Source organism: Gymnoscopelus braueri (genome assembly GCF_963280865.1).
Source record: "Gymnoscopelus braueri genome assembly, chromosome: 2".
Classification (NCBI taxonomy): domain Eukaryota; kingdom Metazoa; phylum Chordata; class Actinopteri; order Myctophiformes; family Myctophidae; genus Gymnoscopelus; species Gymnoscopelus braueri.
In genome coordinates, this window is record NC_137604.1 from 34,511,991 (window position 1) to 34,539,885 (window position 27,895).

General features: G+C 41.8%; 1 protein-coding gene across 4 annotated transcripts; it reads right to left on the minus strand.

Moving 5' to 3' along the window:
- Positions 1-535: 535 nt before the first annotated feature.
- marf1 (meiosis regulator and mRNA stability factor 1) lies at positions 536-27,895 on the minus strand. 4 transcript variants are annotated; one of them, XM_080448309.1, is made up of 27 exons: positions 27,785-27,895; positions 26,373-26,576; positions 23,140-23,325; positions 22,127-22,295; positions 21,572-21,786; positions 20,926-21,043; positions 20,171-20,343; positions 19,235-19,738; positions 18,427-18,581; positions 18,118-18,264; positions 17,701-17,878; positions 16,682-16,863; positions 15,955-16,035; positions 15,596-15,835; positions 15,163-15,282; positions 14,274-14,452; positions 12,934-13,154; positions 12,527-12,669; positions 12,200-12,333; positions 11,807-12,009; positions 10,807-11,034; positions 9,275-9,514; positions 8,805-9,056; positions 8,588-8,648; positions 8,162-8,272; positions 7,742-7,927; positions 536-3,462 (listed from the first exon to the last, which is right to left on the minus strand). In XM_080448309.1, the coding sequence occupies exons 2-27, from the start codon at positions 26,520-26,522 to the stop codon at positions 3,266-3,268; spliced, it is 4,773 nt and encodes a 1,590-aa protein (XP_080304435.1). In that variant the 5' UTR covers positions 26,523-26,576; positions 27,785-27,895; the 3' UTR covers positions 536-3,265. The 4 variants fall into 4 exon arrangements, with proteins under 4 accessions (XP_080304435.1, XP_080304433.1, XP_080304432.1 ...); XM_080448307.1 differs by having other exon boundaries at positions 7,742-7,870; positions 22,468-23,325; XM_080448306.1 differs by having other exon boundaries at positions 22,468-23,325.

Here is a 27,895-nt window from a genome sequence, read left to right on the forward strand (position 1 = left end):
GAGATGTGATTGTTCGATTGTATTTTTATGTGTATCTATGATGCATTTTCTCATTCAGTGCCAATGCGTCGCTGGCCACAGTAACCTCACCTTTAGACATCAGCCAGGAAATAAAAAACAAACAAAAGGACTATGCTAGAGCAACAAGATTCATTGTTACAATGGATAATGCCAACAGAAGTAGCAACTTGCATCCAGTGAATTTAGTCTTGCTTTTTTCCTTCTTTTAATAAAACCAGGAAATGAATGCAGTTCTTGTAAATGCCATAAATCTTAGTGTTTGAATGAAGTGTATTTAGAGCATTAGTGACTATGTAAAGCCAAGTGTTGATCTTTGTCAGACTTTATCCTCTTCCTGCTAACTTGGCATTCTGTAGTAGTAATAATGTTAAATACATATGCAGACGATGAGCTGGAGCTACCTGTACATATGTTTAAATAAAAAGCATCTTTCAGGAATATGGTGGGTTATTTTGTTGTGTAAAAAAACACCTGAATACGAGTATCACAGAAAAGAAAACTCTACCAACCAGAGTTAATGCTTGTGAATTTTATTACTTATTCATAACAGAAATCAATTTGGTCCCATCAACAATGTTAGACTGTTACAGCAACTTCTGTGAGGCAGAGGATTCACCAAGGGGAGGTGAATGTGGGGTGGGGGGGATACATCAGTGAGAGAAGAGGGAAAAACACATCTGACTAGGTCACTGAAAGAAGTTCCATAATACACAATTCTACAACAGTAGAACATATACGAGTCTAGAGCAGTTGAGACATGCAACTTAAACATCAAGGGGGCATGACAAAAAGTACCACTGTGAAATCTAATGGATAAATGCAATTAGATTTCACAGAACCAGAATTCAAACATTTATTTCCCCCCCCGTTAACAACCTAATTCACAGCATATCTCTAATGAACCAAAACTATGCAAAGGTGCATATTCTGACCAGTGTGACAGCTTCTCACTGATGTAACCAAACCAAGGAGAAAGCCAAAAAGAAAATATGCGTTAACCTTCTTGAGTTAGTAGTCACTGTAGCACTTGTGAGAGTTTGGTTTTGCGCCAAATACACAAAAACACATTTGTTTATTGCCAAAGTAAATCTCTTATGAGGTTTTCAGACAATTACTAAAAGATTAAGGGGGAAACCCATCAACATCCCCAATTAAAAGCATATCAAATGGCAATCTGGGAAATAGGGAGAGTGGTTATAATGATATGAATAGGGCATGAGACTCAGCATGCAACACGTTTTGTTTTTCTTCTTTAAACTTCAAATCTAAATTTAGTCTTACAATGAGGAAAGTCATGATGAAAATGCCAACATTAGATAGAAAAACAAATCTGACAGAAAAGGATAAAATGGGCACCTGCCCATTCTACAAACACGTTCTATTAACAAACAGTAGCAGCCCTCTTAACTTCAGTGGTGAATTGGTCTTGCTAAACCCATTTGTGGGAAGCAGGCATTTAGTGGGGAATCAAACAACCAGCACCCTCATCAGCACTTGAGACAAGAAAACAAAGAAAACATACAATAAGTAAAAACTCCATGAGATTGAGATGGGTGTGGCAAGGCATCCAAAAGCTATTCCTTCAGTGCCATGGCAGATACAAGCCATTGTAAAAGCCAGGCAGATTCCAGAGAGCCACAGGGGGGTCCTCTGTGTGTCATACTATATTTCAGGGGACTTCCTGTTCTGTTCCCCATAAAGCCTTCCACCTCCCATCTCACTAAAAACACAGACCCATTTACCTTGTCATTACAAAGCAAAACTAAGGAGCGCTCAGCTCACCTCCAAGTCATCAACCTAGCATAGACATCACCACAGACGCAATGCTTAGCAGCAACAGGGTTTACTCAAACAACCTTGAGCTTTTAAGTGGCAAGTGCAAGGGTGATGTCAAGTCTACAATCCCTATAATGTTGTGGAAATGATAAGACTGAATGGATCTTAGAAAAGTCTCCGTTCTCATGTGCTCCCCTTGGTTTACACCATGCATAACAATTATTTATGCACACCAAACATATTTCACACCACCTTCTCAAGTGTAAACCACACCACTGACTAAGTACAGCTAAAACAACAAATGGGTTGGCAGCTGGCTGACACACACAGTGACGTCTCTGCTAATGCCGCCTACACAGTACAATCCTCAGTGTTAAATTGAACCAGGTCCATTTGGTTGGATTTCACTGTGTAAGAAAATGCCTGGCCAGTCCAACTATATTCTTGAGAGTAGTGCTGGCTGCAATAACTCACAAAGACCTTCAGATCCGAGCTGGAACCGTTTATAGGCCATGAAAACACGGCATTTAACAGTTCCCTGAATATGAATCCTGTTCAGTCCAGTCAGCGACTTTCCACCAGATTACTCCATTAACTTCAGCCCTACTTTACAGACTGCAAAATATTATAAATACTATAGTGTTAATAAAAAGAACAATTCTGGTCCATTTCATGAAAGAGACAGGACAAGAGAATATCTGAAAGACAAATTACCTCAACATCTCTACAGAGGAAACACTTCATGTTAATCACTCCCTAAGAGAAGCCTGAAACAATGAAGTGGGCAGTTATTATAGAATTCACTAGTTTCTGTGGCTGTCTGAAAAGGTAAAACTGTGAAATGTGCTTTTGTACAAATTTATAAATGAAAGGTCTTTTCTGAGACACAGCCAAGCACCAACTAAACATCACGGTTCCTCACTTTAACAATACTTATGAACATAAAATTCTCAATAATTCTCTATAAACAGAGATTGTTGGTAGCTAAATATCTGGGATTTTAGCAAGGCAACTTTGTTAATAGTCTTAGCAGCACTCCTAATGTGAATATTCAGCATACAGTGCCAACTAACTCATTTTTCCGGTTCATTCATTGTCCGCTGTGAGTCACAAGGTGATCCATCACCCAGTATGGATCTCAACTTCCCTGGCTAGAAACCCCAACAGAAGTTGGAAGGTTCTGACAAATAAAACAAAAAGTTGCAGAAAATCTGCAAGAGGAAAATCACAGCTTGGGGAGAAATCTCACAAGGACACATTGTGAAAAGAACAAGACATGGGAAAATGAATGGTTATTAATACAGAACTGAGAAGACAGAAGAACGTAACAGTCTGTTGGCAAGTAGTGGGTACAAGAGCAATGTCCTTCAGGACCATTTCTTAAGTGGAACCAGATAACTCTTCTCTTTAAGAGTTGCATGTGTCACCTGCTATCTAGATGTGTGCATCTCAGAGAGAGCTAGAGCGATCAGGGGCCAGCTGCAAATGAGAAATTAACAGCTAGCTTAATTTTGCTACGTGGGGCCTTTCTGCTGGGACTGCCAATTGAGGTTGTGGCCTTGCTGGTTGGAAACTGTCGGGGTGGGGCAACAGCAGACTCTGCTGTAGCACCAGGCTGCATGTCATCAGATGTGGGACTGACTGACACCGCAGGTTTATCGCTTTCTGAAAACAGAAGTACAAGATAAGCTAACAGCAAATAAGAGTTCCCAGACAAAACGCTATGGCTTTACACACACACACACACACACACACACACACACAATATGCAGTCTGTGTGTATATACTATGCATCACGATATAAACTGCCAACAAAAAAAATGGAAACTTATACCAATTGGTATTGTATCATTTTTTATCGTTGATTAGTCATCTTTACAACGAGGTACAGCTTGTAAGGATTGAGCATTCGTGGAATGAGAAACGCAGCAAAATTTGTAGGTAAATGTTTTGTCATTTACCCACAGGCATGTGACTGGCACCTGAGCATGGGCCTGGCAACTTTGTTGAGTTTGTGTATGCTCCAAGCAGCAACACTGCCCCCATGGAAAGATGCCACGTTTGTCCCTTCAGGATAAGGCCCGAGCAATATGGCAAGTGGAAACGGATTTTCACAGCAGTACCAAGACTGATGTCAAAGTTGCAGGACCCATGCTCAGCAAATGGTACCAGAGTACACACCTCTCAGGTGTGTGCTGGCAGGCCGCTCAAAACAAGAGCAATTACCAACAGAACCTTATTGGGGCAAAGTATTTGGAGGCGTTACCCACACGTTTGGCTTTGTTACTCAGTCCACGATCCTTACAGTTAAAAGTTATACCTCGTTGTAAAGATGACTAATAACAAAAAAAATACAATACCATTTGTAGTAGGGGGTACTAAGCACAAAAAATGGCCAAATCGTTACGCGGCGGATAAAAGCATGAAATTTGATACAGATGTCCCTTGGGTCATCCTAAAACATCCTAGAAGGGGTGCCCAAAAAAATCTTAAACAGGAAGTGACTTATGGACAAAATTCAAAATGGCCACCTAAACTGTTGACCGTTGACTCAAAAGACACCAAAAGAATCTCCAAAAAGCATAAAATTTGGCACATATGTCCCTTGGGTCATCCTAAGACATCCTAGAAGGGGTGCCCAAAGGAATCTGAAACAGGAAGTGAGTTATTGACTAAATTGAAAATGGCCGCCTAGTGTTGTCGATTGACTGAAAAGACAACTAAAGAATCTCATAAAAGCATACAATTTGGCACACATGTCTTTTTGGTCATCCTAAGACATCCTAGAAGGGGTGCCCAAAGAAATCTTAAGCAGGAACTGAGTTATTGACAAAATTGAAAATGGCCGCCTACAGTGTTATCTATTGACTCAAAAGACTAAATTGAAAATGGCTGTGTACAGTCTTGACAGATGATGCAAAAGACACTCATAAAAAATAATCTCATAAAAGCATGACATTTGGTACAAATGTCCCTTGGGTGATCTGAATGCATCCTAAGGGGTGCCAAAAAAAGTTTGAATAGTCTCTCAATGGAAAACACTCCTCCCACACGGGCTGCACTGCTACAATATTCAAATCGAGCAGCCAATCTAGCATTTGGTCCAGAAGCCTGAAAGCTATGCAATCTCTACCATCTCCTGACAAATAAATTAAAGTCGCTGATTCGTGGACACCTTTATGGACACTCTTGCCAGAGGCTGCTTAAGTTTGTAGAGAACTCAAGTGTGGCTGCGAAGCTGAGCCCTTCTGTTCGAGAAAGTGTAGATGCCGGGATGCTGGGTTACCTTGCAGAGCATTATGCCAATGTGCTGGTAATTGCGAAATGGCACACATGAATACATGTAGTTACTAAACACTAATCACAAAAAAACAGTAATGATCAAGAAGAAAATACATGAGAAGATAGAGTGTAAAACAAGCAAGAAGATGTAGAGTGCAAAATAAATAAGATGCAGAGAGTAAAATAAGAATATGCAGAGTAAGATAAGATGCAGAGTAAAATAAATGAGAATATGCAGAGAGTTAGATAAATAAAGAAGATTCAAAGAGTACAATAAAAAAATTATGCAGAAAGTAAAATAAATAAGTGATGTAGAAATGAAAACAGAAGGTAGACCACAAAATACGGCAAGTTATGCACTGCATAACCTGTCGTATTGAGTCTGCATAATATTCAGACTGCCATGGTCAACTGTTTAAACAGCCATTTAGAATTTCTTCAACATGGTCCCTTCCTAAAAATTTTAATAAACAAGCAAACAAATAAATAACCCCTTCTAGAATATATTAAGAAGCACTCAATGTACGTACCAAATTATACACTTTTATGACGTCCCCTTATGTTTTCTTTTGTGTCAACTGCTTTTAGGCGGTCACTTCCTGTTTAAAACCTTTTTGTGCACCCCTTGTAGGATGCGTTCAGATCACCCAAGGGACATTTGTACCACATTTCATGCTTTTATGAGATTCTGTAGGTATCTTGCATCATCTTTCAACACTGTAGGCGGCCATTTTCAATTTAGTCAATAACTCACTTCCTGTTTCAGATTATTTTTGGCACCCCTTCTAGGATGTGTTAGGATGACCCAAGGGACATATGTGCCAAATTGTATACTTTTTGGAGATTCTATAGGCTTTTTGAGTCAATCGCCAACACTGTAGGCGGCCATTTTCAATTTAGTCAATAACTCACTTCCTGTTGAAGACTTTTTTGGGCACCCCTTCTAGGATGTCTTAGGATGACCCAAGGGACATGTGTGACACATTTTATACTTTTTGGAGATTCTTTAGTTGTCTTTTGAGTCAATCGACAACACTAGGCGGCCATTTTCAATTTGGTCAATAACTCACTTCCTGTTTCAGATTTTTTTGGGCTCCCCTTCTAGGATGTCTTAGGATGACCCAAAGGACATGTGTGCCACATTTTATGCTTTTTGGAGATTATTTTGGTGTCTTTTGAGTCAACGGTCAACAGTTTAGGTGGCCATTTTGGATTTTGTACATAACTCACTTCCTGTTTAAGATTTTTTTGGGCACCCCTTCTAGGATGTTTTAGGATGACCCAAGGGACATCTGTATCAAATTTCATGCTTTTATCCGCCGCGTAACGATTTTTCACTTAGTACCCCCTACTATTGGTATTAACTCTTTGACTGCCAGAGTATTTTCATAAAGTACTCCCCCAGTGCCAGCAATTTTCGTGTTTTTTTATTTTGAAAATTTTCATGAAAATAATTTATCAGAGTGAATTTTAAAGACGCAGCACAAATCCGCCACTAGAGAGCAGCACATGACAGCTTGATCAGGTCGTTGGTTCACTGACACCCTTCTTGAGAGATTAGACAGTGATATACATCAAAACGGATGTGACGTTGGCTCAGATTGTCCGATCGGCCAAAATTACGATGTGATACACGACGGTGATGACTGATCGTCACCCAGACCATAGATTATAGAAGAGAACCTGTCCGTTCATTTGATATACCGTGTGAAAAACCGTTTGTTTACTTATTCTGGACGAAAATGACCGGGGGGGGGAAATCAAAAACCGGAAACGGAACCCAGGTCATGAAACCGGATGCAGATGTGGGTGAAGTAAGTCGAACTCGAAAATAACATTGATTATTAAGCAGCATAGCGCAATCAGAGATTAAACAATGAACGCGCATCCAACGCGTCAAACGCGTCGATGGCGTGGGTGGATTAAGTAGTAATTGACGCGTTTTTGAGTCAATGGCGTTTATAGAGTTAAGGGGAGAAATAATCAACCCAAGTTAAGTTTACGAACTTTTTGTGGGCAATCTTTATATACATATTATATATAATTATATACACTGTCAAATGATTAAAATGCAATGGTTGCAGCTTGTAAATTGTGCAGCCTTTTTGCGGTCCCTCCCCCCAGTCTAGATAGGGCCATGCACAGGTTCCCTTTCCATCTTGTTTTGATCTATCAGCCATCAGATAACAGAGCAACGAGTGCAGACTGGACTGGTGGAATTAAGGAATGTTATGGGTCATTCAGCGCATGTGCCAACATCTTTAATGGATGAATTCCATAACTAACCAAAATTAATTAATTCACTGCCAAGGACGACTTTGTGTTTTACCATGCATTTTTGACCAGACGTGCCATTCTTTTTTTTGCAGAAGCACAGTGAAACCCCCCCCCCCCGTGAGTAGCAATGATCAGGGGATCGATCATACTGGAGATAAATATTCTGTGACTACTTGAAAAGGTAAGAAAATCGCTGGCAGTGGATGATTTATTTATGTAATTGTTCTGGCAGTGAATGAGTTAACTAAATTGCCCCAAATAATACTGGTAATGGTATAGGCTTGTCAGAATTGGTCAAAGGACGTTGCTTTTTAGGACCTCTCCTAGTTGAATCTGGCTTAAACACTAAAAGGCAAGCATTCATGTGGGGCATATAAGCACTAACCTATGGAGGTTGCTGGAGGTGGTGGGGTCTTTCCCTCAAAGTGAATGAGGTCAGCCGGCAGAAGAACTGGGTCTGGGTGGAGCTCAGGGGAGGGCAGGCAGGACGGCACAGGACCACACAGCAGATCTACTGGGGAGGTCAAGAACAGAAGTTCTCCATCTCCTGTTCCACCATCATCTAGCATCCCTACAGCGTTAAGAAGAAGCATGTGACATTTCCTTCATCTAAAAGAGCGTTAGTACCACTAGACTAGAGTGTATAAAAATAGCACAAAAAAAATATTTTATTTCGTTTTGTTTTACTTTTGATATTAAATGTTTGTTTCCCCAATTTCCATCTTGATTTGCGTTTTGTATCGAGACTTTACAAACCTCTTCGTAGTTTCTCAAGAATGTCGACTTTTGTTTCTTGTTATTTTACCTGGACTGTGAGTTCTTGAGGTGGCATCACTAGAGAGGCTGTCTCTGCGGCTCTCCCTGTTCTCCTCCTCTGGCAGGGGGCTGTCAAATGCTGCAGAGCTTGCCTTATTAGCTGGACACCAAACAGTGCACATAAACACACACGAAGGGCAGATGAGACACTAGAAAAATCGCATCTTACTTGCCAGATGATAAGCATAAGGCTGTACCTCCCACTAAGTCCCAGGAAGAAAGCCCCAAAAGACCATATTTTTACCTCAAAATGACATGATATCCATCTGCTAATTGCATATTGGTAATGGGGACTTAAAAGTACACTGCAAAATCCTGAGTGTAAATGAAACTATGTAAAAAAACAAAACGGATACTACCCAGGATTATGATTATTACTTAAGTATAATTTAAATATATAGTGTGTCTCGTTTACCTTTCATATCGTTCTTCAAAACGATAATCCTCTTGTGGCTGTGCCCTTTGATCCAGACCACCTGATTGATGAGAATACACAAGTCAACCTTCAGAAACAAACATTTAAGCTTGATGTGTAACATTTTAGCATACGCTTGTTGTACAATCTCATAATTTCAATTAACCAAAATAAATAATTCAATATTCATTTTGAAGTAAACTGAGGCGTCTCAAACCTGTGGAATAGCACTTAGTAGCTCATCAGTGCTGGTGTAGCCGAAAGCTCGTGGCTGAAGGCTGCAGCCTGTGAACTTGCCATAGGCTCCGGGGAACTCTGTGAGGAAGATCTGGTTGTAGTGGTAGGTGTGGAGTAGGGAACGCACGTTACGGGCAAACTGGTAAAGCTTGGTGAGTCTAACCCACTCCTCCCGACCGCTGGCACTGCGGCTATATAAAGTTGCGTCTTGACTGGCATCTTCATAGTACAACTGAGGGGGATGAAAGAGGACCATTGTAAAAATGGTTAACTATATGCACATAGGAAGCAGTTGGTAGGGGTACAACAGAAAAGAGAATATATGAGAAGAGAACAGGAGAAACTTTAGAACAAGCAAGCCAGAAACTGAGAACATGAGAAACTTTAGAACAAGCAGCAAGCTAGAAACAGGTTTTGTAGAACGGAAGAGAAACAATTTGTTAAATTCACCTCTACAAGGTAGGGCAAGCTCTTCAGCAATTCACTGAGGGAGAGGAAGCCATATTCACAGGGATTAAGTGGCGTCTTGTGGACAGCCAGGTAGCGCTGGCTCAGCTCCTCCACTTTCAGACCAATGGCTGACTGCTCATCCTCCAGGGACATAAGCAGGGCCAGTAGTTGGCAGGTTAGCGAGCGCAGAGACTTTCTGTTTATCAACTGTACTTCTCGACCCTCCAGACCATCCACCACCTTAGGAGATATGGAGATATTTGAAAAAATTGTTCCTCTCATTAGATGGCTTCGTTTTAAATGCAACCCCATCAGAAACTCACAGGGATGCTAACTGGTGAGGGCCCAAAAAAGGTGACAAATCTATACATATATTTTTGCCAGAAAACTGTGCCTAGTTCGCTTTCCTGGTGCATTTTACCTACTGGTTAGGGGGGGAAAACGTGAGAAGGATGAATTAGCAGGCAAAAGACAGACTCATGAGAGGGGTCCGGTTTCCGGAGGTATGTTTGAGTGGACATTGTATACTCAAGTCATATTATGTGTATTATTTTTGTGATAAATCTATATTTAATCAGGTAGATCTCATTGAGATATAGTATCTATTTTTTAACAAAAACAGAACATGCATGTTTCAAAACATACACAGAATAAAATAAACTGTTAAAGTTAAAATCTAAAGGCAGTATATAGCTGGCACAGACAGTAAAAGCAATGTAAATTTCCAGTACCATCATGTTCTAATCCAAAATGTCCAGCTGGATAAAATGGTAGCCAGCCAGGTGTGTAAAAAATAAAGACCCAACTATTTGTTTTGCACACAAAGACACCTTATTACGATAACATGCGCTGACACAAATGAAAATTATTCTTCGACATGCTTTGCACACTTTGATGGTCCCAAGGTGCACGCATCTCATGCTCCTAACAGACACATGGACATGAATGCACGTACACACACGCCCGCTGCACCGCTTAAAAAATATATCAAAGAATCAGTAGAGTATCAAACAAGCTGCAAACATTGCATTTTGCATGACTTCCTCCACCATCGTTATAAATATTTGCGCTTTGAGTGCTCCCCTGATCACAACGCGCTGAATTTTAGAACGACCAGAGAGCTCAGAGCATATTTACGAATGCACTGAAATTGACAGGCTCCGGCTCTTCGGGCATGTGCTGACTTTTGTTGACAGGTCTGCTTGACAGTCGATTGATTTGCATCCTCCAAACATGTATCCCCTTTCATTTAATATAGGCCCCACTCCTTGGGGTGTTTTTAGTCTGGCTCTCAGTCGTCACCCCCCAAACATTTTCTCAACAGATCTGCACAAATCACACAGATGACCCATTGCCGATTCAAAATAGCGACTTCCATGTTATGCTTTGAGAAGCCACTAGGGGGCATTTAGAAATGCATTGTGAATATCTTCCCAACTGTTGTTTGACACATGCTTTTTAAAAGCAGTTAAAAGAATATCTGAAGTGGAAATGCAGAAATGTCCCTTAACTCTCAATCGGGCAGGCCTTACCTTGACAACATGGCAAAGTTTGGCCAACAAAGCGGGCAGAGAGCTGGCGTCATAGTCCTGCAGGCGCATGCCATAGCCAAAGGTCTTGCTGTACTCGCTGAGCAGCTGGGTGACAGGGAGGCTGGAGTTTCTCTGGGCTCGCAACAGCTTGACCAGCTGGGCCGCCAGTGCTTTAATGCGCTCCACCTCTGTTAGGGTCAGAACCTTCTCCTCACCGCACTCCAACACCTGAGGGTTTGGAGCATTAGATATTAGCAGTGGTGGAAAAAGTACTCAAATTATTTACTTAAGTAAAAGTACCAATACTGCAATATAAAAATACTCTGTTACAATTTAAAGTCCAGAATTAAAAGTTTACTTGAGTAAAAGTACAAAAGTATTGGCATCAAAATGTACTTAAAGTACCAAAAGTAAAAGTACTAAATATTTGAAAATAGCAGATCTACAAGCTCACAACACGTCGCTATGCGACGCGTTGTGAGCTTGTAGATCGGCTATTTTCAAATAGCCTAGGTATAAAATAGGGCTAAAATGGTTAATGTATGTTTCGTTATATCATAATTTATATCTGAAAAGTAACTAAAGTTTTCAAATAATTGTAGTTTGCCTCTGAGATGTAGTGGAATAGAAGTAAAAGTATTGAAAATTGGAAATACTCAAGTAAAGTACCAATACCTCAAAATTGTACTTAAGTACAGTACTTAAGTAAATGTACTTAGTTACTTTCCACCACTGGATATTAGTAACACATCCGACTAATTTACAATTCAGGCATTTAGCAGAAGCGCTTATCTAGCACACTCAATCCGGAAAAGTATCTGTGTCCCTGCTCAGATTTGATGCCATAATTGAAGATTAATTTAGCAGACACCTACTGCGAGAGACATACTGCATGTCCTCAACCTGTGGCACGATAGCTGACGAGGAATCGGGATTTGAGAGTGCCACCAGTCAAATGTTTGTACAACACTGCAAGATATTTGAGCCCTTTCCATCTCACCAGCAGTACATCAGGGATGGCTTCAAAAAGCTCTATGAGCTTATTGAAGCCGTAGTAGGAGAGCTTGCACTGACGACCAAAGTGGTGATGGTAGGTGGGGATCAACTTGCTGAAGGGCATGCGGCAGTGGGGCTGGTGACGCAGCAGGTCCACCACCTCCTTGCCAAACTGCTTGGTACGCTCCATCTCATCTACTGTACGCTCTGAGGGTGGATGCAGAGGAACAGATGAGTTTAATTGTATTAATCCAGTCTGATATTCTTTGTGCCATATCAATTACGCTTCTTAAAATCAAACTACCAACACGTTGTTTATTCAGTTATTTAGTACAAAAGTACTCCTTCATCAGTGTTGCCCTACTGTTTCCTAATGAGGATAAACTGTTCTTCTGACCTCTCTTGGGGACAGAGATGACCATGTCTGTGTCCTGGTACGTTATAGTGATGGTGGTGTCAGGGATCTCAGCCAGGAGATCCAGCAGGTCACATATGCCATAATCTATAACCCGCCAGTCCCTGGAGAAGCACCTGGTATAGAATATTAAAAAAAAATAGAAAACCCACAATGCTTAAGCAGTCCAATACTCAAGATCATCCAACATAAAATGAAAATTTGTTAATAAATTGGAGCTTTAAAAACAAAAAAAAGGATGCAGAAAAACATCTACATAAAAAAAGGACACAAAGAAATGCCAAACTGAACAGTACTAGGTGTACTGACCAATGGTACGCCTGCATGAAGTCCTTAATGGCCACTTGCTTGCTGGCTTGGAACTTGAGCAGTTTGAGGAGATCCTGAGTGAAACGCTTCACCTGGGCACGATGAGTTAGGGTCAAAAGGCGCTTGGTGCCCATGCCTAGGATCTGTATGACACAAAAGTGGGGTCAGTGTTAAATAAAATCAGAACTTCAATAACCGTGGTAATATTACACGATTACAGGTGTAAAAGAGTGGGTGAAATTCTTTTTGTGCAAGCTCCCAGACATTGTGTATAGGTTGACTGTGCCTTGTGTTCTTTTCAATTTTCTTAACTCTCCTATAACTGCAAAGTACAGCAGACATATGGTGCATGATTAAACATTAGCAATGGACAGACGTATTTACATAACGTATAAAAAAATAAGTACCTGCAAAACATGTGGCACAGCCTCTAGAAGCTCTATCAGCTTGGAGTAGCCATAGTCAGAGACACGGCACTGCTTGGCAAAGTGGTGATGGTAAGAGGGTATGAACTTGTTGATGGGCATAATACATGATGGCCGACTCTTCAACAGATCAATAATCTCCCGACTGAACTGAATGAGCTGAGGGTTCCCCACTGGGCTCTTGCAGCGCTGTATCCATGGCTCTGGAGGATAGAGATAAAGTTGGTAAACATTTCTTTTTTTTAACTCACAACTCTACAAGCAAATTGTAAACATGTGTCCCTCAGCTATGTTGTGATTCCAGGAATATATTCAGAATTAACGAACAGTTCGCACATTTATAATAGGACGATGATAATGATTATAATAAAGTAGGATTACTTACTAAAGTAGGACTAGCGCAAAGCTAAATTAGATGGCTGTCTGCACACTGCGCTGCAGGCATGCACCGTTTATCATTTTAATAGCCTCGATCTCCAGGCTTTTATTGTTTCGTTTTGCTAAAAAATAAAAGCCTAGACCAGCGCGTCGGTGTGCCCGGTATAGGAAGTGTTTCATTTCCCCAACCAACCAGAGTGCAGTGGGCGTCGCTCGTGATGTTGCGTTGACGGGGCGGGGGCTGACGGACAGATCGGTGAACCAATGGGATCACACGCATTCTCTCGCCGGAGATGTTAAAACCCGCCCCTCTAGGCACGAAAACAGGAGGGCTAGTGCAGCCCATCATTTTAACAACAGATAAGACTGATATGATAAATACACAAACTAAAATAGTCTAGATAGTGTTTAGTCAAGTATAGCTCGAGTCTATGTGATGTAAGCCCCCCGCTGTGCAGTGGTCATCTTTGTTGCCATGATTTCTCAAAAGATTTGAATTCATGTCATGTACAGTATCAATGCTGTAAGCCCCCAGCCTGAATACCAGTGCTCACACATCAACTAGAGTAATACCACTACCACCTGAATACCAACGCCCACACATCATGGTGTAGTACCGCCTTAATATCAGCGCCCACACATCAACTATAGTACCACTACCACCTGAATACCAACGCCCACACATCATGGTGTAGTACCGCCTGAATATCAGCACCCACACATCAAATAGAGCAGTACCGCCTGCCCTGAAAACCAGCACACACACACTCATCAAACAGAGTAAGCACTGCTTACTAACACTGGGTGTGTTTTTTAAGTGTTCATTGTCCTTTATGGGAGACACATAATACTACAAGTGTAATACTGTACCACCACACGCATGAAAGGAAATTGATCCTTCACTTTCTGGACCGGTTACTTTGGGTGCTCAAGAGTTTCCTTACCTGGGTTAAGAGCTGGCGGTTTGCTGTGCATCCATTTGATGACCTTGAAGCCATTCTGGGCAGTGACAATTGTGATGCTGGGGATGCAGGTGATGAGGTGCTCCAGGGGAACACCACCCTCCACCGTCTCATCACCCAGCTGGAGTGGGCTGAACTTTGCTGCATAGCACTCAGGAAAGCTGAGTAAAATACAACACATTCACTTTATACTAGGGCATTAACGAATAGTGATTTATGGTATTCGAATTATTCGACCCAAAAGTATTCGAATATTCGATTAGATAATAAAAAATTTAAAAAACTTTTTTTTTTTTTTTTTTTTTTTCCAATTGCATTGATGACTTGACTCAAGGAATGCGAGTTGACGTCACACCAGAGCTCACAGCTGCATGTCTGCTCTAGAAAAGCCACAAAAAAAAAAAATCTTTAGAAAAAAAAAAAAAAAATGCCTTTTTATTTTTTCCGAATAGTCGAATAGTGGTTTGATAGTCGAATAGTCGGTTTGATATTCGAATATTCGAATATTGGACTATTCTGTGAATGCCCTACTTTATACGGTTCAAAACGATCCAATACATTTTCTTTCATATTTCAATTTTGTTGTATGACGGTATAAAAAATAACCGTTCTACAAACTCACAACCCGTCACATTGCAATGCATTGTGAGCTTTTGATTAGCTATTTTCTAAAAACATTTAAAAGTGAAAGCTGGTTAAGTATTAAGAAGAGCTTGTGACTAATAATAACTACACTGCATTCATTGGAACACAGTTTGTTTTTCCATTTCCAATATCCTGAAAAGTAACGGTTTTGGACATACAAATGTTTTGCCCGACAGGGACTATATGTAAACTTGGGCTGTGTATTAATTTAACATCCAGCTCTTACCTAAGCAGAGGAAGGGTGCCCTCATGTGACTGCAGCAGACTGTGGACCTGAGAGGCCAAGGCACTCAGAGACATCACTACAAATGGGATTTTATAGGAGTCCGGGTCAAAGTCGGCCTCGCTGCATAGTAAATTGTGAAAACAAAACGGGGGGAAATCAGTAGCAGTAATGATGTGAAAGTCGTGAAAGTCACTCAGTTGCAGAACTCTGAAAAGTGGGCTGAGGAACATTGAATAAATAATGCCCCAACAAGGAACTTTACAATAATTTAACCTTCAGCTGCTCAAGCAGACCTCCACAGAATAGTTTAACCATTTGAATATGAAGTAGGTCTTTGCAGAAGCGACAGAGTGACCAAACAAAGTATACGATTACTGAAGTGACAGACAAAACAGGACACACGCTCCTTGCGCATGCATGTTCTGTTCCATACCTGAAGTCTTGCTGGGTGAAGTGGTGACGGCAGATGGGCTCGTGATACTCCAGCTCTTCAAACACCACAGGGCTCCCGCTAGCTGAAGAAGAGCCCTCCTGGGACTGGGAAGAACCTAGTGGACTCTGCCGCATCTGGCTGCTGGGAAGAAGACACAGCAGTCTGGAACCTCCCTGGTCCCGCAACGCCACCACTTCTGGCAGTCTGTAGAGATCTCCCACTACTAATTTGCGGGAACACCTGGAGTGTGGCAACGGGGACAGTGGACGTGAAAATTAATTTGAGTGTACGTTTAAAATATACATTTCAAAAACATGAAAAATGGAGAGCTGCGGTTGAAAAATTAGACCATTGCTTACTTTTTCTCGTAGATCTCAGTGAATTTGAAAAGAGGGAGGCAGTGGGCAGGTGCATCTTGAAGGATGCTGATAATCTCAGTGCTATAGAAACAAAGCAGAAACTCAATTAGAATTCCAAACAAGAAAAATGGCTTGTTCAACAATCAAACAGCGCTCCAAGAGAGAATTTAAGCTGCAATCTGTAAGATATATTTCCTAGCTAGGAGCCAAACCCACATAAGCGCCAGAATTTCAACTATTGAGCCAAGATACGCTTTCAGCTTCATACAGTAACTCTTGTCAATCAGTAGTGGTCCTACAGTACCTCACCACAATTTCTCAATACCCCTTGCCAACTACTAGTGGTCATACTGTACATGACCACAGGCTCTACATTTCTCAGTAGAAGATCAGAGACCTCCAACCACCACAGCTCTGTTAGCTATTTTCTATTAACATACAATTTAAAATAACGTCATTTTATTCACTACCAAGTTGTGGATTGCATCTAAAAAAACATGAAAGATGGGAAACGTGTCTGCACATCGGAATAAAAGCTCCCTAGTATTTGCAACATTTTGATCTAAAATGGTCCACAATAAAATGCTATTTGTGCATTCAGTACTAGTTTTTCATCCAGCGCCTTGTTAGATGTGACTATCCATAAATATCATTAAGCAAAAATCATCCAGTGAATTAATACAAGACGTAATCAAACATGGCACACTATTTGTATTATACAATGTACCTGAGCAGGGCAAGGGACTTGTTGTTGCTGCCTCCAGTGATGAGAGAGACCTGCATGCGCTTTCCTCCTATCTTGTAACGGTGAAGGCCACTGACAGCACTTATAGCATGCTGGAGGGAGAACATCTGGACTGTGGCTTTCAACTGGTAGTCTGTGTGAGGGCTCAGCTCCACACCCTTCACCTACACAAACACACACCAAATGTGAAGTACAACCCCAACATAGTTACAAAAAACCATTTTGATTCACATGGACAATAATTCAGGTCCCCTCACGGAGAAGAATCTTATCTATAAGGAAAAGTGACTCACGTAATCAAAATAGTCAAGTCTCATAATTGTGATTAACAATCACAATGAGAATATCAAGAAAAACAATTAGCTAGGATATCACTCATTCTAAAGAGATAGTAGCAGTCCTTTATGATTGTATTGGCTGAGTCCCCTCGTAAAATACTCAACAAACACATACCTGGACTGTAGGGGCGGAAATTGGTACAGTAGGTACCTGACGATTCAATTTGATTCAGAGGGCTACGATTCAATTGCGATTAATTTACTTCCATTATCTTTTATTGATAATAAAAACTAATGGAAGAGATGTGTCACTGTCAGCTGGAAGGTTATATCCTTTTTTGTAAAATAGTCCTTTTTTGTAAAATAATACTGACTTATAACAGAGGCTTCTCAATATTCTGATAACTAACCAAAATATGGCTGCTGCTCTGTGCTATTAGCGATATGATGAAAAAAAAAACATTCGTTTTTTTAAATAATTGATTTTTGACATTTGTTAATCGATTCATAATCGTCCATGTCCGAATCGCGATTAATTGCTGAATCGATTATATTTACCACCCCTACTGGTCTGCATGCATCAGTATCACACCTCGTTTACAATATTTACTGAACGTTCCATGGATGCATTTCCATTCCCCTTGGTGTGTAGAGGCCTTTAGCCTTTCTAAAATCCACAGCAAACCACAGCCTCTTAAGGCTCGTCGCTTTCTCATAACCCACCTTGCCATATCGGGAGAAGGTGTCGTGCAGTGCCTGCTGCAGATCCTTGCGGGACATCCTGTAGTCCAGGTTGGTCACTTGGACATCTGCCCCTTCAGAGAAGGGCTCATCAGGGCAAGGACTACGGGCGGCAGCCAGGAGGGGTGAGGAGCGGCTGGACAGGCAGGGAGATGCGCTCCTTGAGTTGGGAAATGGAGAAAGTAATACATAACTTGTTAACCACAGAACAGCAAAAATCCCCAAATTATATACAGGACCATGTAATGATACATGCTATTAAACATAATAAAGCGAGAGACAGATAAGGCAGTGAAGTGGGAAAGGTAGCATAACGATGAGTGGATTAGGTTCAGTTAATATTTTTTTTTGTTTTAATTACTTTTCCCACCATGCAGTTTTGAACAGCTAATATGTCACCTGGGGGACCAGGAGCCCTGGGTGTGAACAAGGGGGCTGAAACTCCTGTGGAGGTTCAACTTGCTGAAGGCCGAGGGTGTGCTGACATGGAACTCTCCTCGCTCCACTGAGGAGTCTGTCGCACTGCGAGGACTAGAGCACTCCCTTCTACATTGGAGGACAGAAGAGACAGGCCTGTTAAGAATTAAGCCACAATTTTGCACTTACCCACTTGTTAAATGTCAACTTGCTAAATGTAAAGCAGAAGATGAGCTTATCAAAAGATGAAATCATATTTCTCTTCAATGTCATTACTATTCATTCAAGTACCTTCTCCTGTACATGGACTCTCCAATAAGGCCAGCCTTGGGCAGCTGTTCTGTGGTTACCGTCTCCCCATTGCTTTGGGGGGAAGAGGAGCCAGTGCGGTCTTTATCCAGGTGGTGGAAGCCCAGCTTGGGCTTGATCTCCACACCACCTAGCTCCTGAACCACAAAGACGCAAGGCAGAAATTAGAGGTTAGAACATCACAAGAAGGGAATGTAACAAATCAGTTTGTAAGCACAAATGAAAACAAGGCAAGGGGAGCGAACACAGGAAATGGCATGAAAATGGCACAATATTCAGTCATGCATGGCTCTCCACCTGAGCTTTGTTTGATTAGAAAGAATACATAGAGAAAAACCAAGAAGCAATGGTCAGGTCGGTTTTCTTTACAGAACTACTTGACTAAGATCAACCATAAGGCATTGCAGGCTGATAAAGAGGGATGAACCAAATTTGTTAATCAGATGAAGCTATATTAGATGAACAGATGTTTGACACAAAAGACGACAAATTGAACATAAACACACAAAAGACGACAAATTGAACATAAACACTAAAACCAGACAGAAACATTGAGAATGAAAGAAGGGACATATCACACAACGAAGGTGACAGAAAAAGCACTAATTTAAGACTGAGAAGCTGCTTGCCAGCACAGACAGGGGTTAGGCAGATGAATCACACATAGCAAGCGCAACAAGCGATATGATGGCACATCAGGAAGAAGCGTCATGCAGAAGCTCAGGCAGGGATTTATAGGCGATTGGGGTTTGAGGGTGGGGGGGGTGCAGGCACTGTCATGGCTGCTGACCTGATGGGGCTTGGCTGGGACACCACCGGGAGGCCCACTGCAACCCCTCCTGGGGCTGTAGGGCCTTTCGGGCATGAGGCTGGGGGTCTGGTAAAGGCGGGCTGCTCGCCGTCGCCTCCTGGGGGACCTGGGCTTCTCCAAGGGTAGAAAGGAGAAGGACGAGGATAGGGATAGGGGATGGATAGGCAGAGTATCCTGGAACGGATAGGACTGGGGCGTGGGATGGAGTTGAGGCTCGGACTCAGGAATTGTATCGCCGTTGGGCCGGGGGGAAAATGAAAGGCTGATGCTGTGGCCAAAAACGTCTTCATTCTCCATGCGCTTGCGAGCACGCTCGGCAGCCTCTTGGCTACCAAAGCGAAGGACTGCTGTGCCTTGGGACACGCCCAACACCTTGCCACCGCAGTTGTCGGACAGGCGGCGAAGCCTGACCTTCACAGCATTCCGGAAGCTCTTGTCACAGTTGACAGGAAGGTTGTGCACATAGAGGAGGTTGAAACTAGGCTGGGGGGGAGGGAGGAGGAAGAAACAGCGCCGCACTCTGGGTTTGGATTCTTTTATTTTTTGAAAGACATGAATGTAGTATCCCCCTTTTAACAACACAAGCATCAGTTCACATGCAATGCCCAGCAAATCTGAGGAAGATTATGAGGTTGCTGTCAAGGTGGCATTCCTTTCAACATTCGAACTGCATTACTCAGACCCCCCCTTGATAAACTCAAACTGAAGATGATCGCTGCACTGTAAAATCCTGAGTGTTAATTTAACTCCAAGTGCACAAATGGAACCAAATAGACCCTTACGGGTCTATGGAATGGTTCCATTTTAGTTAAACCAATACTGAGGATTTTAATGAGTGGTCATTTATGCTAATCCACTGAAAAGACCCAGATCAAATCAAGGGTTGGACAAATACTACCAAATTGTGTGGCCTACCTGTGCATTGATGGCCATACGTGGTGGAAGATCAGCGGTGATCTCTGCAAAGGCTACGTGGCGATGGGCATGCTGCAGCAGAGCTGGGGAGGTGTGGCTACCATGAACCAGGATCACCTGGAAACCATGGCGATGGCGCAGATCACTCAGCTCACTGGCAAAGTTCACATCCGCTGCAAATGGGAAAATGTGTAAGACTACTACTAATAAAATAAGATTGCGTGCTCCCAGGTACAATTGAAGAGGCTTTCAAACAGTTGGCCAAATTAATTAGCAGTTTTGTGGCCAACTGCCTTCAATCCCCCTAGACTAAATCATGAAATGTCTTCAATCCCTTAAATCCCCTAGTCTACGTCATGAAATGTCTTCAATCCCCTAGTCTACATCATGAAATGTCTTAAATCCCCCTAGTCTAAATCATGAAAACAGTCTCTTTAGTCTTACTGAATGGACAATTGCTTTCCTTCATTATTTGACATTGAGCTGTAGTGATTTGCATATTATCTGAAAACAATGCCCAGACATCACCCATCATGTGCCAACATGAAGCTACGATTGGCATAGCAGCCAATCTATGCTTGTGCGGTTTGCGATTGTATCTCTGGACCTTTATGGGGACAGAGCTACAAACTCAGATACAGATAAAGCCTGTTCTAGACGGCTGACCCCTTCGGTGATGCACTGTAAAAAAAATAAGACGACCTTCAAAGGCTTAAAATAAGCCAGATGATGAGTCTGAGCTGAGGGGAACTCACAGGATACTAGGACAACAGTGGCAGGCGCAGTATGGGTTTCTGCAAAGCGCCGTAGGCTCTGCCGAAGTTTATCATCAGCAGCATTCTTGGCTGTGGCGTTGATGTGCGCAACAGTCACCTGGTGAAGTAAACATTCATGTGAGATTGGCATCTTGTTTTCACCTTTATTTTCCATGCACTGCCTTGATCTTGTAGGAAATCATGCATCCCCCCCCCCCCAACCTTTTTCTAACAATTTTCACAGCCAACCCCTACAGAAGCACGAGTCTCCTCCAATACACATGAAGTGGCTAGTCACCAGACACTTCTTTCCACCTGGCAGTAAGTTACAACGGGAGGGGGTAACACATGTGGAGAAAAGCACCATCCTACCTAGTGCTTCTCCATGCTGAACAGGTTCCCTGACCAACCTGTAGGAGTCACTAGCGCAGCAACAGATTACCCTCCCCGCCCGGCTTCCCACGCTCAAAACACAGCCAATTGCGACCGTTGGAAAACCCCTAGTCCCTTTGGTGGTGGGCAGGAACCTTCCTCCTGCACCACCAGGACGCCTGGAAATCATGCAAGAACTGCAGCGTAGTGTGTGTAAAGTATAAAAGGTTAAATAATACAATACGTTTTATGGATTAATTGCAGTTAGTGTTACCTGGCAGTTGTTCAGCTCCTGGATGACAGCCTTGCACTCCTTGCTGATGTCACATACACTGATGAACTCTGCCTCACGGTGTCCCTGGAAAAAGCGACTGCGAATACGTTGGACTACAGCACCAGCTGAGCGCCCACTGGGCACATGGCAATTCTCAATGTCCCAAAATACACCTACTGGCGGGATGTTCTCTGGGCCACCACTCTCTGGAGAGCCTTTTAAAACACAATACAGAAGACATTAATTTAAGTCAGAAGTCCTTTATGAGCACCTTCTCCTTTTTCCCCAGTTGTTCATCAAACTTAAAGGGCCTATATCATGAAATTTCACTTTTTCTTGGTTAGGTTTGTTTTGCGTTCTGTGATGTCCCTTCTACCAAAAAATATAAATACATTTGACACGTTTATTTGTAGTCAGGGCATTTCTGACAATGTGCACTGTACTCACACAGGCCGTTTTCTCCCCAAGTGTGTGATTGAACTGCTTGTAATAATTAATACACATATATTTATGTACATTGTGTTAATGCAAATTTAAATTACTGATTCCACTGACCATACTTCTGGCCACCTTTGCCCAGGCTAGAGGGTGGCAGCAGCAGCATGCCGTCAGAGGATGTGCCACAGCCGTTACACATGGGGATTGGGATAGGAGCAGTCTGGTGTGAGGGGAGGGGAACGTTCGGCCACCCCTTGTCTGACTCAGGCAGCAGACTATTCACAGGCTGTAAATGGTCACAGATTGAATAGTTTGTGTGAAAAATCTAAAGAAACATGAATAATAAATATTAAACCAACAGATATAAAAATCGATTTACATTTGTACACCTCCATTTCCACACTTAAGTCACCAGTGCTTTGTATACTCAAGTATAAAAACTAGGGAATTCTACCAACCTTCAACATGCATCCCTGGCAGTAGTGTGCCCCCTTCAGACAAACTGTGCGTTCTACATTTAGGTGCATGGGATTAGAGTAGAAGTGTGCTGAGGAGGAGGTGGTGGTGATGGCGGTGGTGGTAGAGTGGTCACCATGTGCTGTGATTCTCTGGCTTCCCACAGCAGTGGAGCTGTAGTCCACACCGCAGGGGTAGCAGGCAGACGAGAGCAGACAAGAGCCATGCATAGAGGTTGGAACAGAGGGCAGGGAAGGTAGAGAAGAGAGAGGGGCAGCGAGGGGGGCTGAAGAAGGAACTGGGAAGAGGCAGGATTGACTGCATGGGACAGCTGGATAGGTGTGGAGAAGCCCTGTACAGCAGGGGAGGTAGCAGTGAGCAGACGGGGGCTTGCGGGTGGCTACAGAGGGGGGCAGATGCAGCTCGTAACGGCCAGGACTGTGTATAGAGTCAAAGGTATCACCCCCACTTCCATGGCAAGGGTTGTGCGGATATGCATTGAGAGATGAGGCTATAGAGCTGGTATTACTAGTGCTGATAGATGGTTCCACAGAGCTAGGGGCCATATAGAGTGAGACAACACCGCCATGTGCTATATTATTACCAACTCCTACGACACCCGAAACCCCATATTCGCCTGTGCTGCAGTGCTCACAATGAGTGCAAATGCTTACTTTGGGGCTACCCCCTTGTTGCTGCTGGTAGGAATCTTGTGGAAGCTGAGGAGCTGGCAAGCAAGGAGGGGGCAGGGGGAGAGAGGCAAGAGGGAAGGGGTGGGATGAAGAGGATGAGGTATGGTGTGGAGGAGGGGGGACATCTTTCAGCTCCAGCATGGGTTTTCTGTTGTCCATGTAATCGTTCTGGGGGAAACGAGATATGACAGTCATATTAAGACCAGCTTGTGGCAAGCTATACCCCTTGAAAAGTATACTCCTATAACTCTTGCATCTTACTAAACATTACCAAACAAAAACAAATGACATAAATGTCATTGACTGGGATACCGACTGGGACGCCCTTTTATTTGTAAATCTGTGTATATAAAAAACTAGTCCATACCCGGGGATGTGCGCACTCAAAGTATTGCAGACTTTGAGTTATGTGCTGTGTATACGGTATATGCTTAGTTTAACTTTGGGAGGAGGCTGCCACTGTCATGTGCATGGACTGCATGTCATTTTTATTGCTGAACATCCCAGAACAAAGTAATACCTTTCATATTGAAATTGTAAGAAAGCAATTCATATTATAACAGAGAGAGCAATGTGCACTGCTTTCTAAGCAAGATCTGTTCACTTCATGTGGGACAAAAACAGTTACATTTTCAGACCCTAAATGAAAGTCCTTTATAAGTTTGCAGCGTCTGTGTTCTCCATGTGTGGTAGTGTGTAGCCAGCAGCTAGGGATGATCCCATAGCTTGCAGGGCTGTAATCATAGCGACAGATCCCGTAGCCCGAACTCAACATTCAACCATTCGCACTTATCGTCAAAAAGTGACGGGCACCCTTTTTATTCCAAACATCACAGGTGCTCCCCTTTTTCGCGGTGTGTTTTTAGATCAGCTTGCTTTACAAGCTGGTAAAAAATACAAGCAGATGAGATCTATATTGCACATACCGGAGAAAATTGCTACAGATTTGTTGCACTTTTGACATGTCCAAAAGCTGACGTTTTTTAAGTTCATTGGAGAATTCCGATAAAAGCTTAAGGGAAATCACATTAGTCTGTTAGAACAGACAGTGCTTATCATTTAACCTCTTTTCCAGAGTTCTCTTTCTTTGATCATTATTACTGATTTGAAAAGGTAAAAGGAAAACGGTTAGTGGAGAAAAGACTGCTGAATTGCTACTAAATGTCTAGGTAAATTATTTGACAGATGACAATAAATGATGAAATGAAAGAAAATAAAAACATTAAATGTGAAAAGCGTCCGTTGCCAGGGTTGCCCCCTGATCTGAAAGTTGGTGAAGCTTAAATAACGATTTTTAAGAGGATGCAAATTGTCCCATTTTAGAGGACTGACGTTTGTCTGCTGGACTCTGAAAAACATGGTGTTTCACTCTCAGCTGTGTAATAGGGAGACACACTGCGAATCAAGATACAAAATGCATCTCCTGTTTGCATACATGTCCTCGACCTCGACACAATCTAACCCGCAAGGATACAAATAGAATCCCAACAGACAGGCTGATAAAGAAATTGGCTAAGCAGTTCTTTCAAGCCTACGTAATATGCAGGTGGCCCATTATCAGTCTTGTTTACTTGCTTTGCTAGTACACTACATTCAGACATAACATGTAACTACTCAGAACAGAATACAGTCATAAGAATAGAACTGAATTACTGAAATAAGATGAACACTAAATGAATAATAAATCAATAATCGAATAGGAATATAAATTGTATTTCTGTTACAATGATGATGCTGTGAATAAATAATGACATGCATTGACGTTGGTGTTGCAATTTCAATGAGTACAGTGCACCCACAATTTCTGCAGTGGAGTGATGGGAGATGAAGGCAAAAATGTAGTATTGTTTGAGCTACATATTAAACAGTTTAAAGACTTAGCTTACCAAGTTAGGTATTCCCTTAGAAATAAACTATCTACTAGCTGATACGTTGTTGATGTTATGTCATTACCAGGTCTTTAAAATACTCAGGATCAGTGTCCTGTCAAACCTGTCAAACTACTTCTCTAGAGTGAGTGATTCCCATGGGCATAACACCAGAAGGAGATCATCCAACCTAGTTTCTCTAAAATTTGTCTCAAACATGGGTATGCATTCTACTATGCTGCCACCAAAATGTGGAATGACCAAAAGACATGAGGTTCTCAATTTGCAATCCAAACTAACCTAAAAGAACTCCTGTCCTCAAAATACAAGTGAACATAGATTAACTCTTGATGGTAGAAATCCTCTTGTCTGCCCAACGCCCACACCCCTCCTTCTCTGTAAATACACTTTATGATTCTACTCTGAGCTTTATTCCAATATGTTTTGTATTGGTATTGTATGATTAATTGAGTACAATAGACCACAATGGAAACAAGCCTGTGGGGCTTTTTGTGTTATCCTTATAGCATTGCCTTTGACTGCACTTTCTGTGCTGTTAATAATTGTGTTAATAAGTATTCAATCAATCTTCAATTAATTGAAAACCTATTGTGATTTAGTTAGTATTTCCATGTTCAAGATTTTCAAAAACGGCAAAATATCTGATCAACAACCTCACAACGCATCAAAAATACACGTAAATAATGCCATATCACGATATATCCAAAATCTCGGACGATATCTAGTCTCATGTCATGATAGATATAATATTGATAAATATATGAAAAGCAGCCATCGCACTTTCCCCCTTGTACCGACTCAACCCTAACAATCTTGTTTTTGCCCTGTGGATAACAGGTGGCATTACTTAAAAAAGAAGAACATTACTATTTTTAACTAACTAGGTCACTGTGCCGGAGACAGCATTGTTCTTTTCTCCACAGAAAGATTGCTCCATTTACCCTGCTCTTCCTGAAATGTCATTTGTTAGAGTGGAAGGGTGACGGGCTGGTAGGAGCATATAGCCACATACAGCATTGGTTGTCAAAGTGGGGTCCGGGGACCCCCAGGGGTCTTTGGTGGGGTACCAGGGGGTCCCTAGCTAAATAAGTTAATATAGCTTCACAATCATTTTAACCACTTTAACCATATTTTGTAGTTTGGCTATTCAAAAATGGCAGATATACAAGCTCATAGCACGTCATGCGCCTTTTTTGAAAAATCTTGAACATTTGTGCCAATCTTTAAATATATATATTTTTTTAAAGCGAACATTTTTAAATAAAATCTTTGTTTCTGGAGGTACGTGGCACAAAAGTTTGAGAACCACTGACATACAGTACATACTTGTTTGCTTGTAAAGGTGGAGGTGGTGTTCTCGAAGGTGGAGAGGCAGTCTGGGAGTTTCCAAAGCAGAGTTGAGCCTTCTGGTTGTGGGTGACTGAGCCATGGTCTAGAACTGCACACAGAGTGCTCCTTTCCCAGTCCTTCCATCATACAACCATGCAGGGTCTGTCACCATACTCTCTCTTTTCTCTCTCTCATGCTTTCCTGAAGGACGAAAACGAAACAAAAATACACTGCTTAGTGCATACGTCACTACTGGTGGTGACCCGTTCATTCGTACTTTTTTTTTTTTACTGCTCCTTATTAACACGTACCAGTGGTGGAACCGTGGAAGAAGTACTCGCAAGTTTTACTTGTGTAATAGTACAAAAGTATTTTTTTAAATCAAAATGTACTTAAAGTACCAAAAGTCCCATTTTAAGTTTTCAAATGTATAAAATTATTTTTGAAAATCTAGGAGCTCACAATGCGTCACGATGATGTTTTGTAATAATAATCACAATCTACAAAGTAACTAAAGTTCTCAAATAATTGTAGAATTCAAACAACATTTGCCTCTTCATATACCTCAAATTGTACTTTAGTACAGTACTTGAGTAAATGTACTTAGTTACACTGTTGCGCTTATCTTTCATCAGGCAAGCAAAGTATCCCTGCCATTCATCGATTAATTTCATGTTAGCCAAGTTAGCGCAAAGTTCGTCAAAGATGGTCGGTCTTCTTTAACGCGATCACACAACAGTCGGCGGTAATAGATCAATCAATTAGCCAGTGTTGTAATAACAACAATACAATAATACATTAATACGTTGTTTCATCTCACCTCAGCGACGCAAAATGAGGGAGCTAGCTGTTCTAGCTAGCTTGTTTACAACAACACACAGCTAGCAGTGTTGCCAGATTCTGTGAGAGAGCGACGAGGTCTAGGAAAACAAGCCCAAAAGAAGCGACTAAATAGGCCACATGAATACTTCAAACCATTGAAAATAGCCGATCTACAAGCTCACAGTGAGCTTATAGATCTGCTATTTAAAAAAATATATTTTAAATATTTTTGAATCATTCCAACAACACAAATCTGGTATGTGCGGCTCCCCTGGCACAAGAACATTTTCAGATGGCGTTTAGGGACAACAACGAACAAAAACATACTAATTTGGGGGTCCATGACATGGAAATATTTGAGAACCACTAGTTTAAATAATTTAAAAAAAGGAAGCAAGCCCAAATAAGCAACTACACGTTAGAAACGAACCCAAAAAACAAGCAACTTTACAGAAAAACAAGCCCAACGTCGCTTATAATCAGCCGACATGGCAACACTGCTGCTCACACTCGAGAAATTCAACAGTGTTCTTTGTACTGAGAAGATGTTATCATGGACACATTTAACTTCCCAGTAGATGTCTTACTTTAAACCCTCACTGCGTTCACATCTTCTTCTTCCTCCAAGGACTGATTCTTCCCCCCTTCCAGGTTCCCTGGAAACCAGCAGCCTTTTGTAACATAGGCTACAATCGACC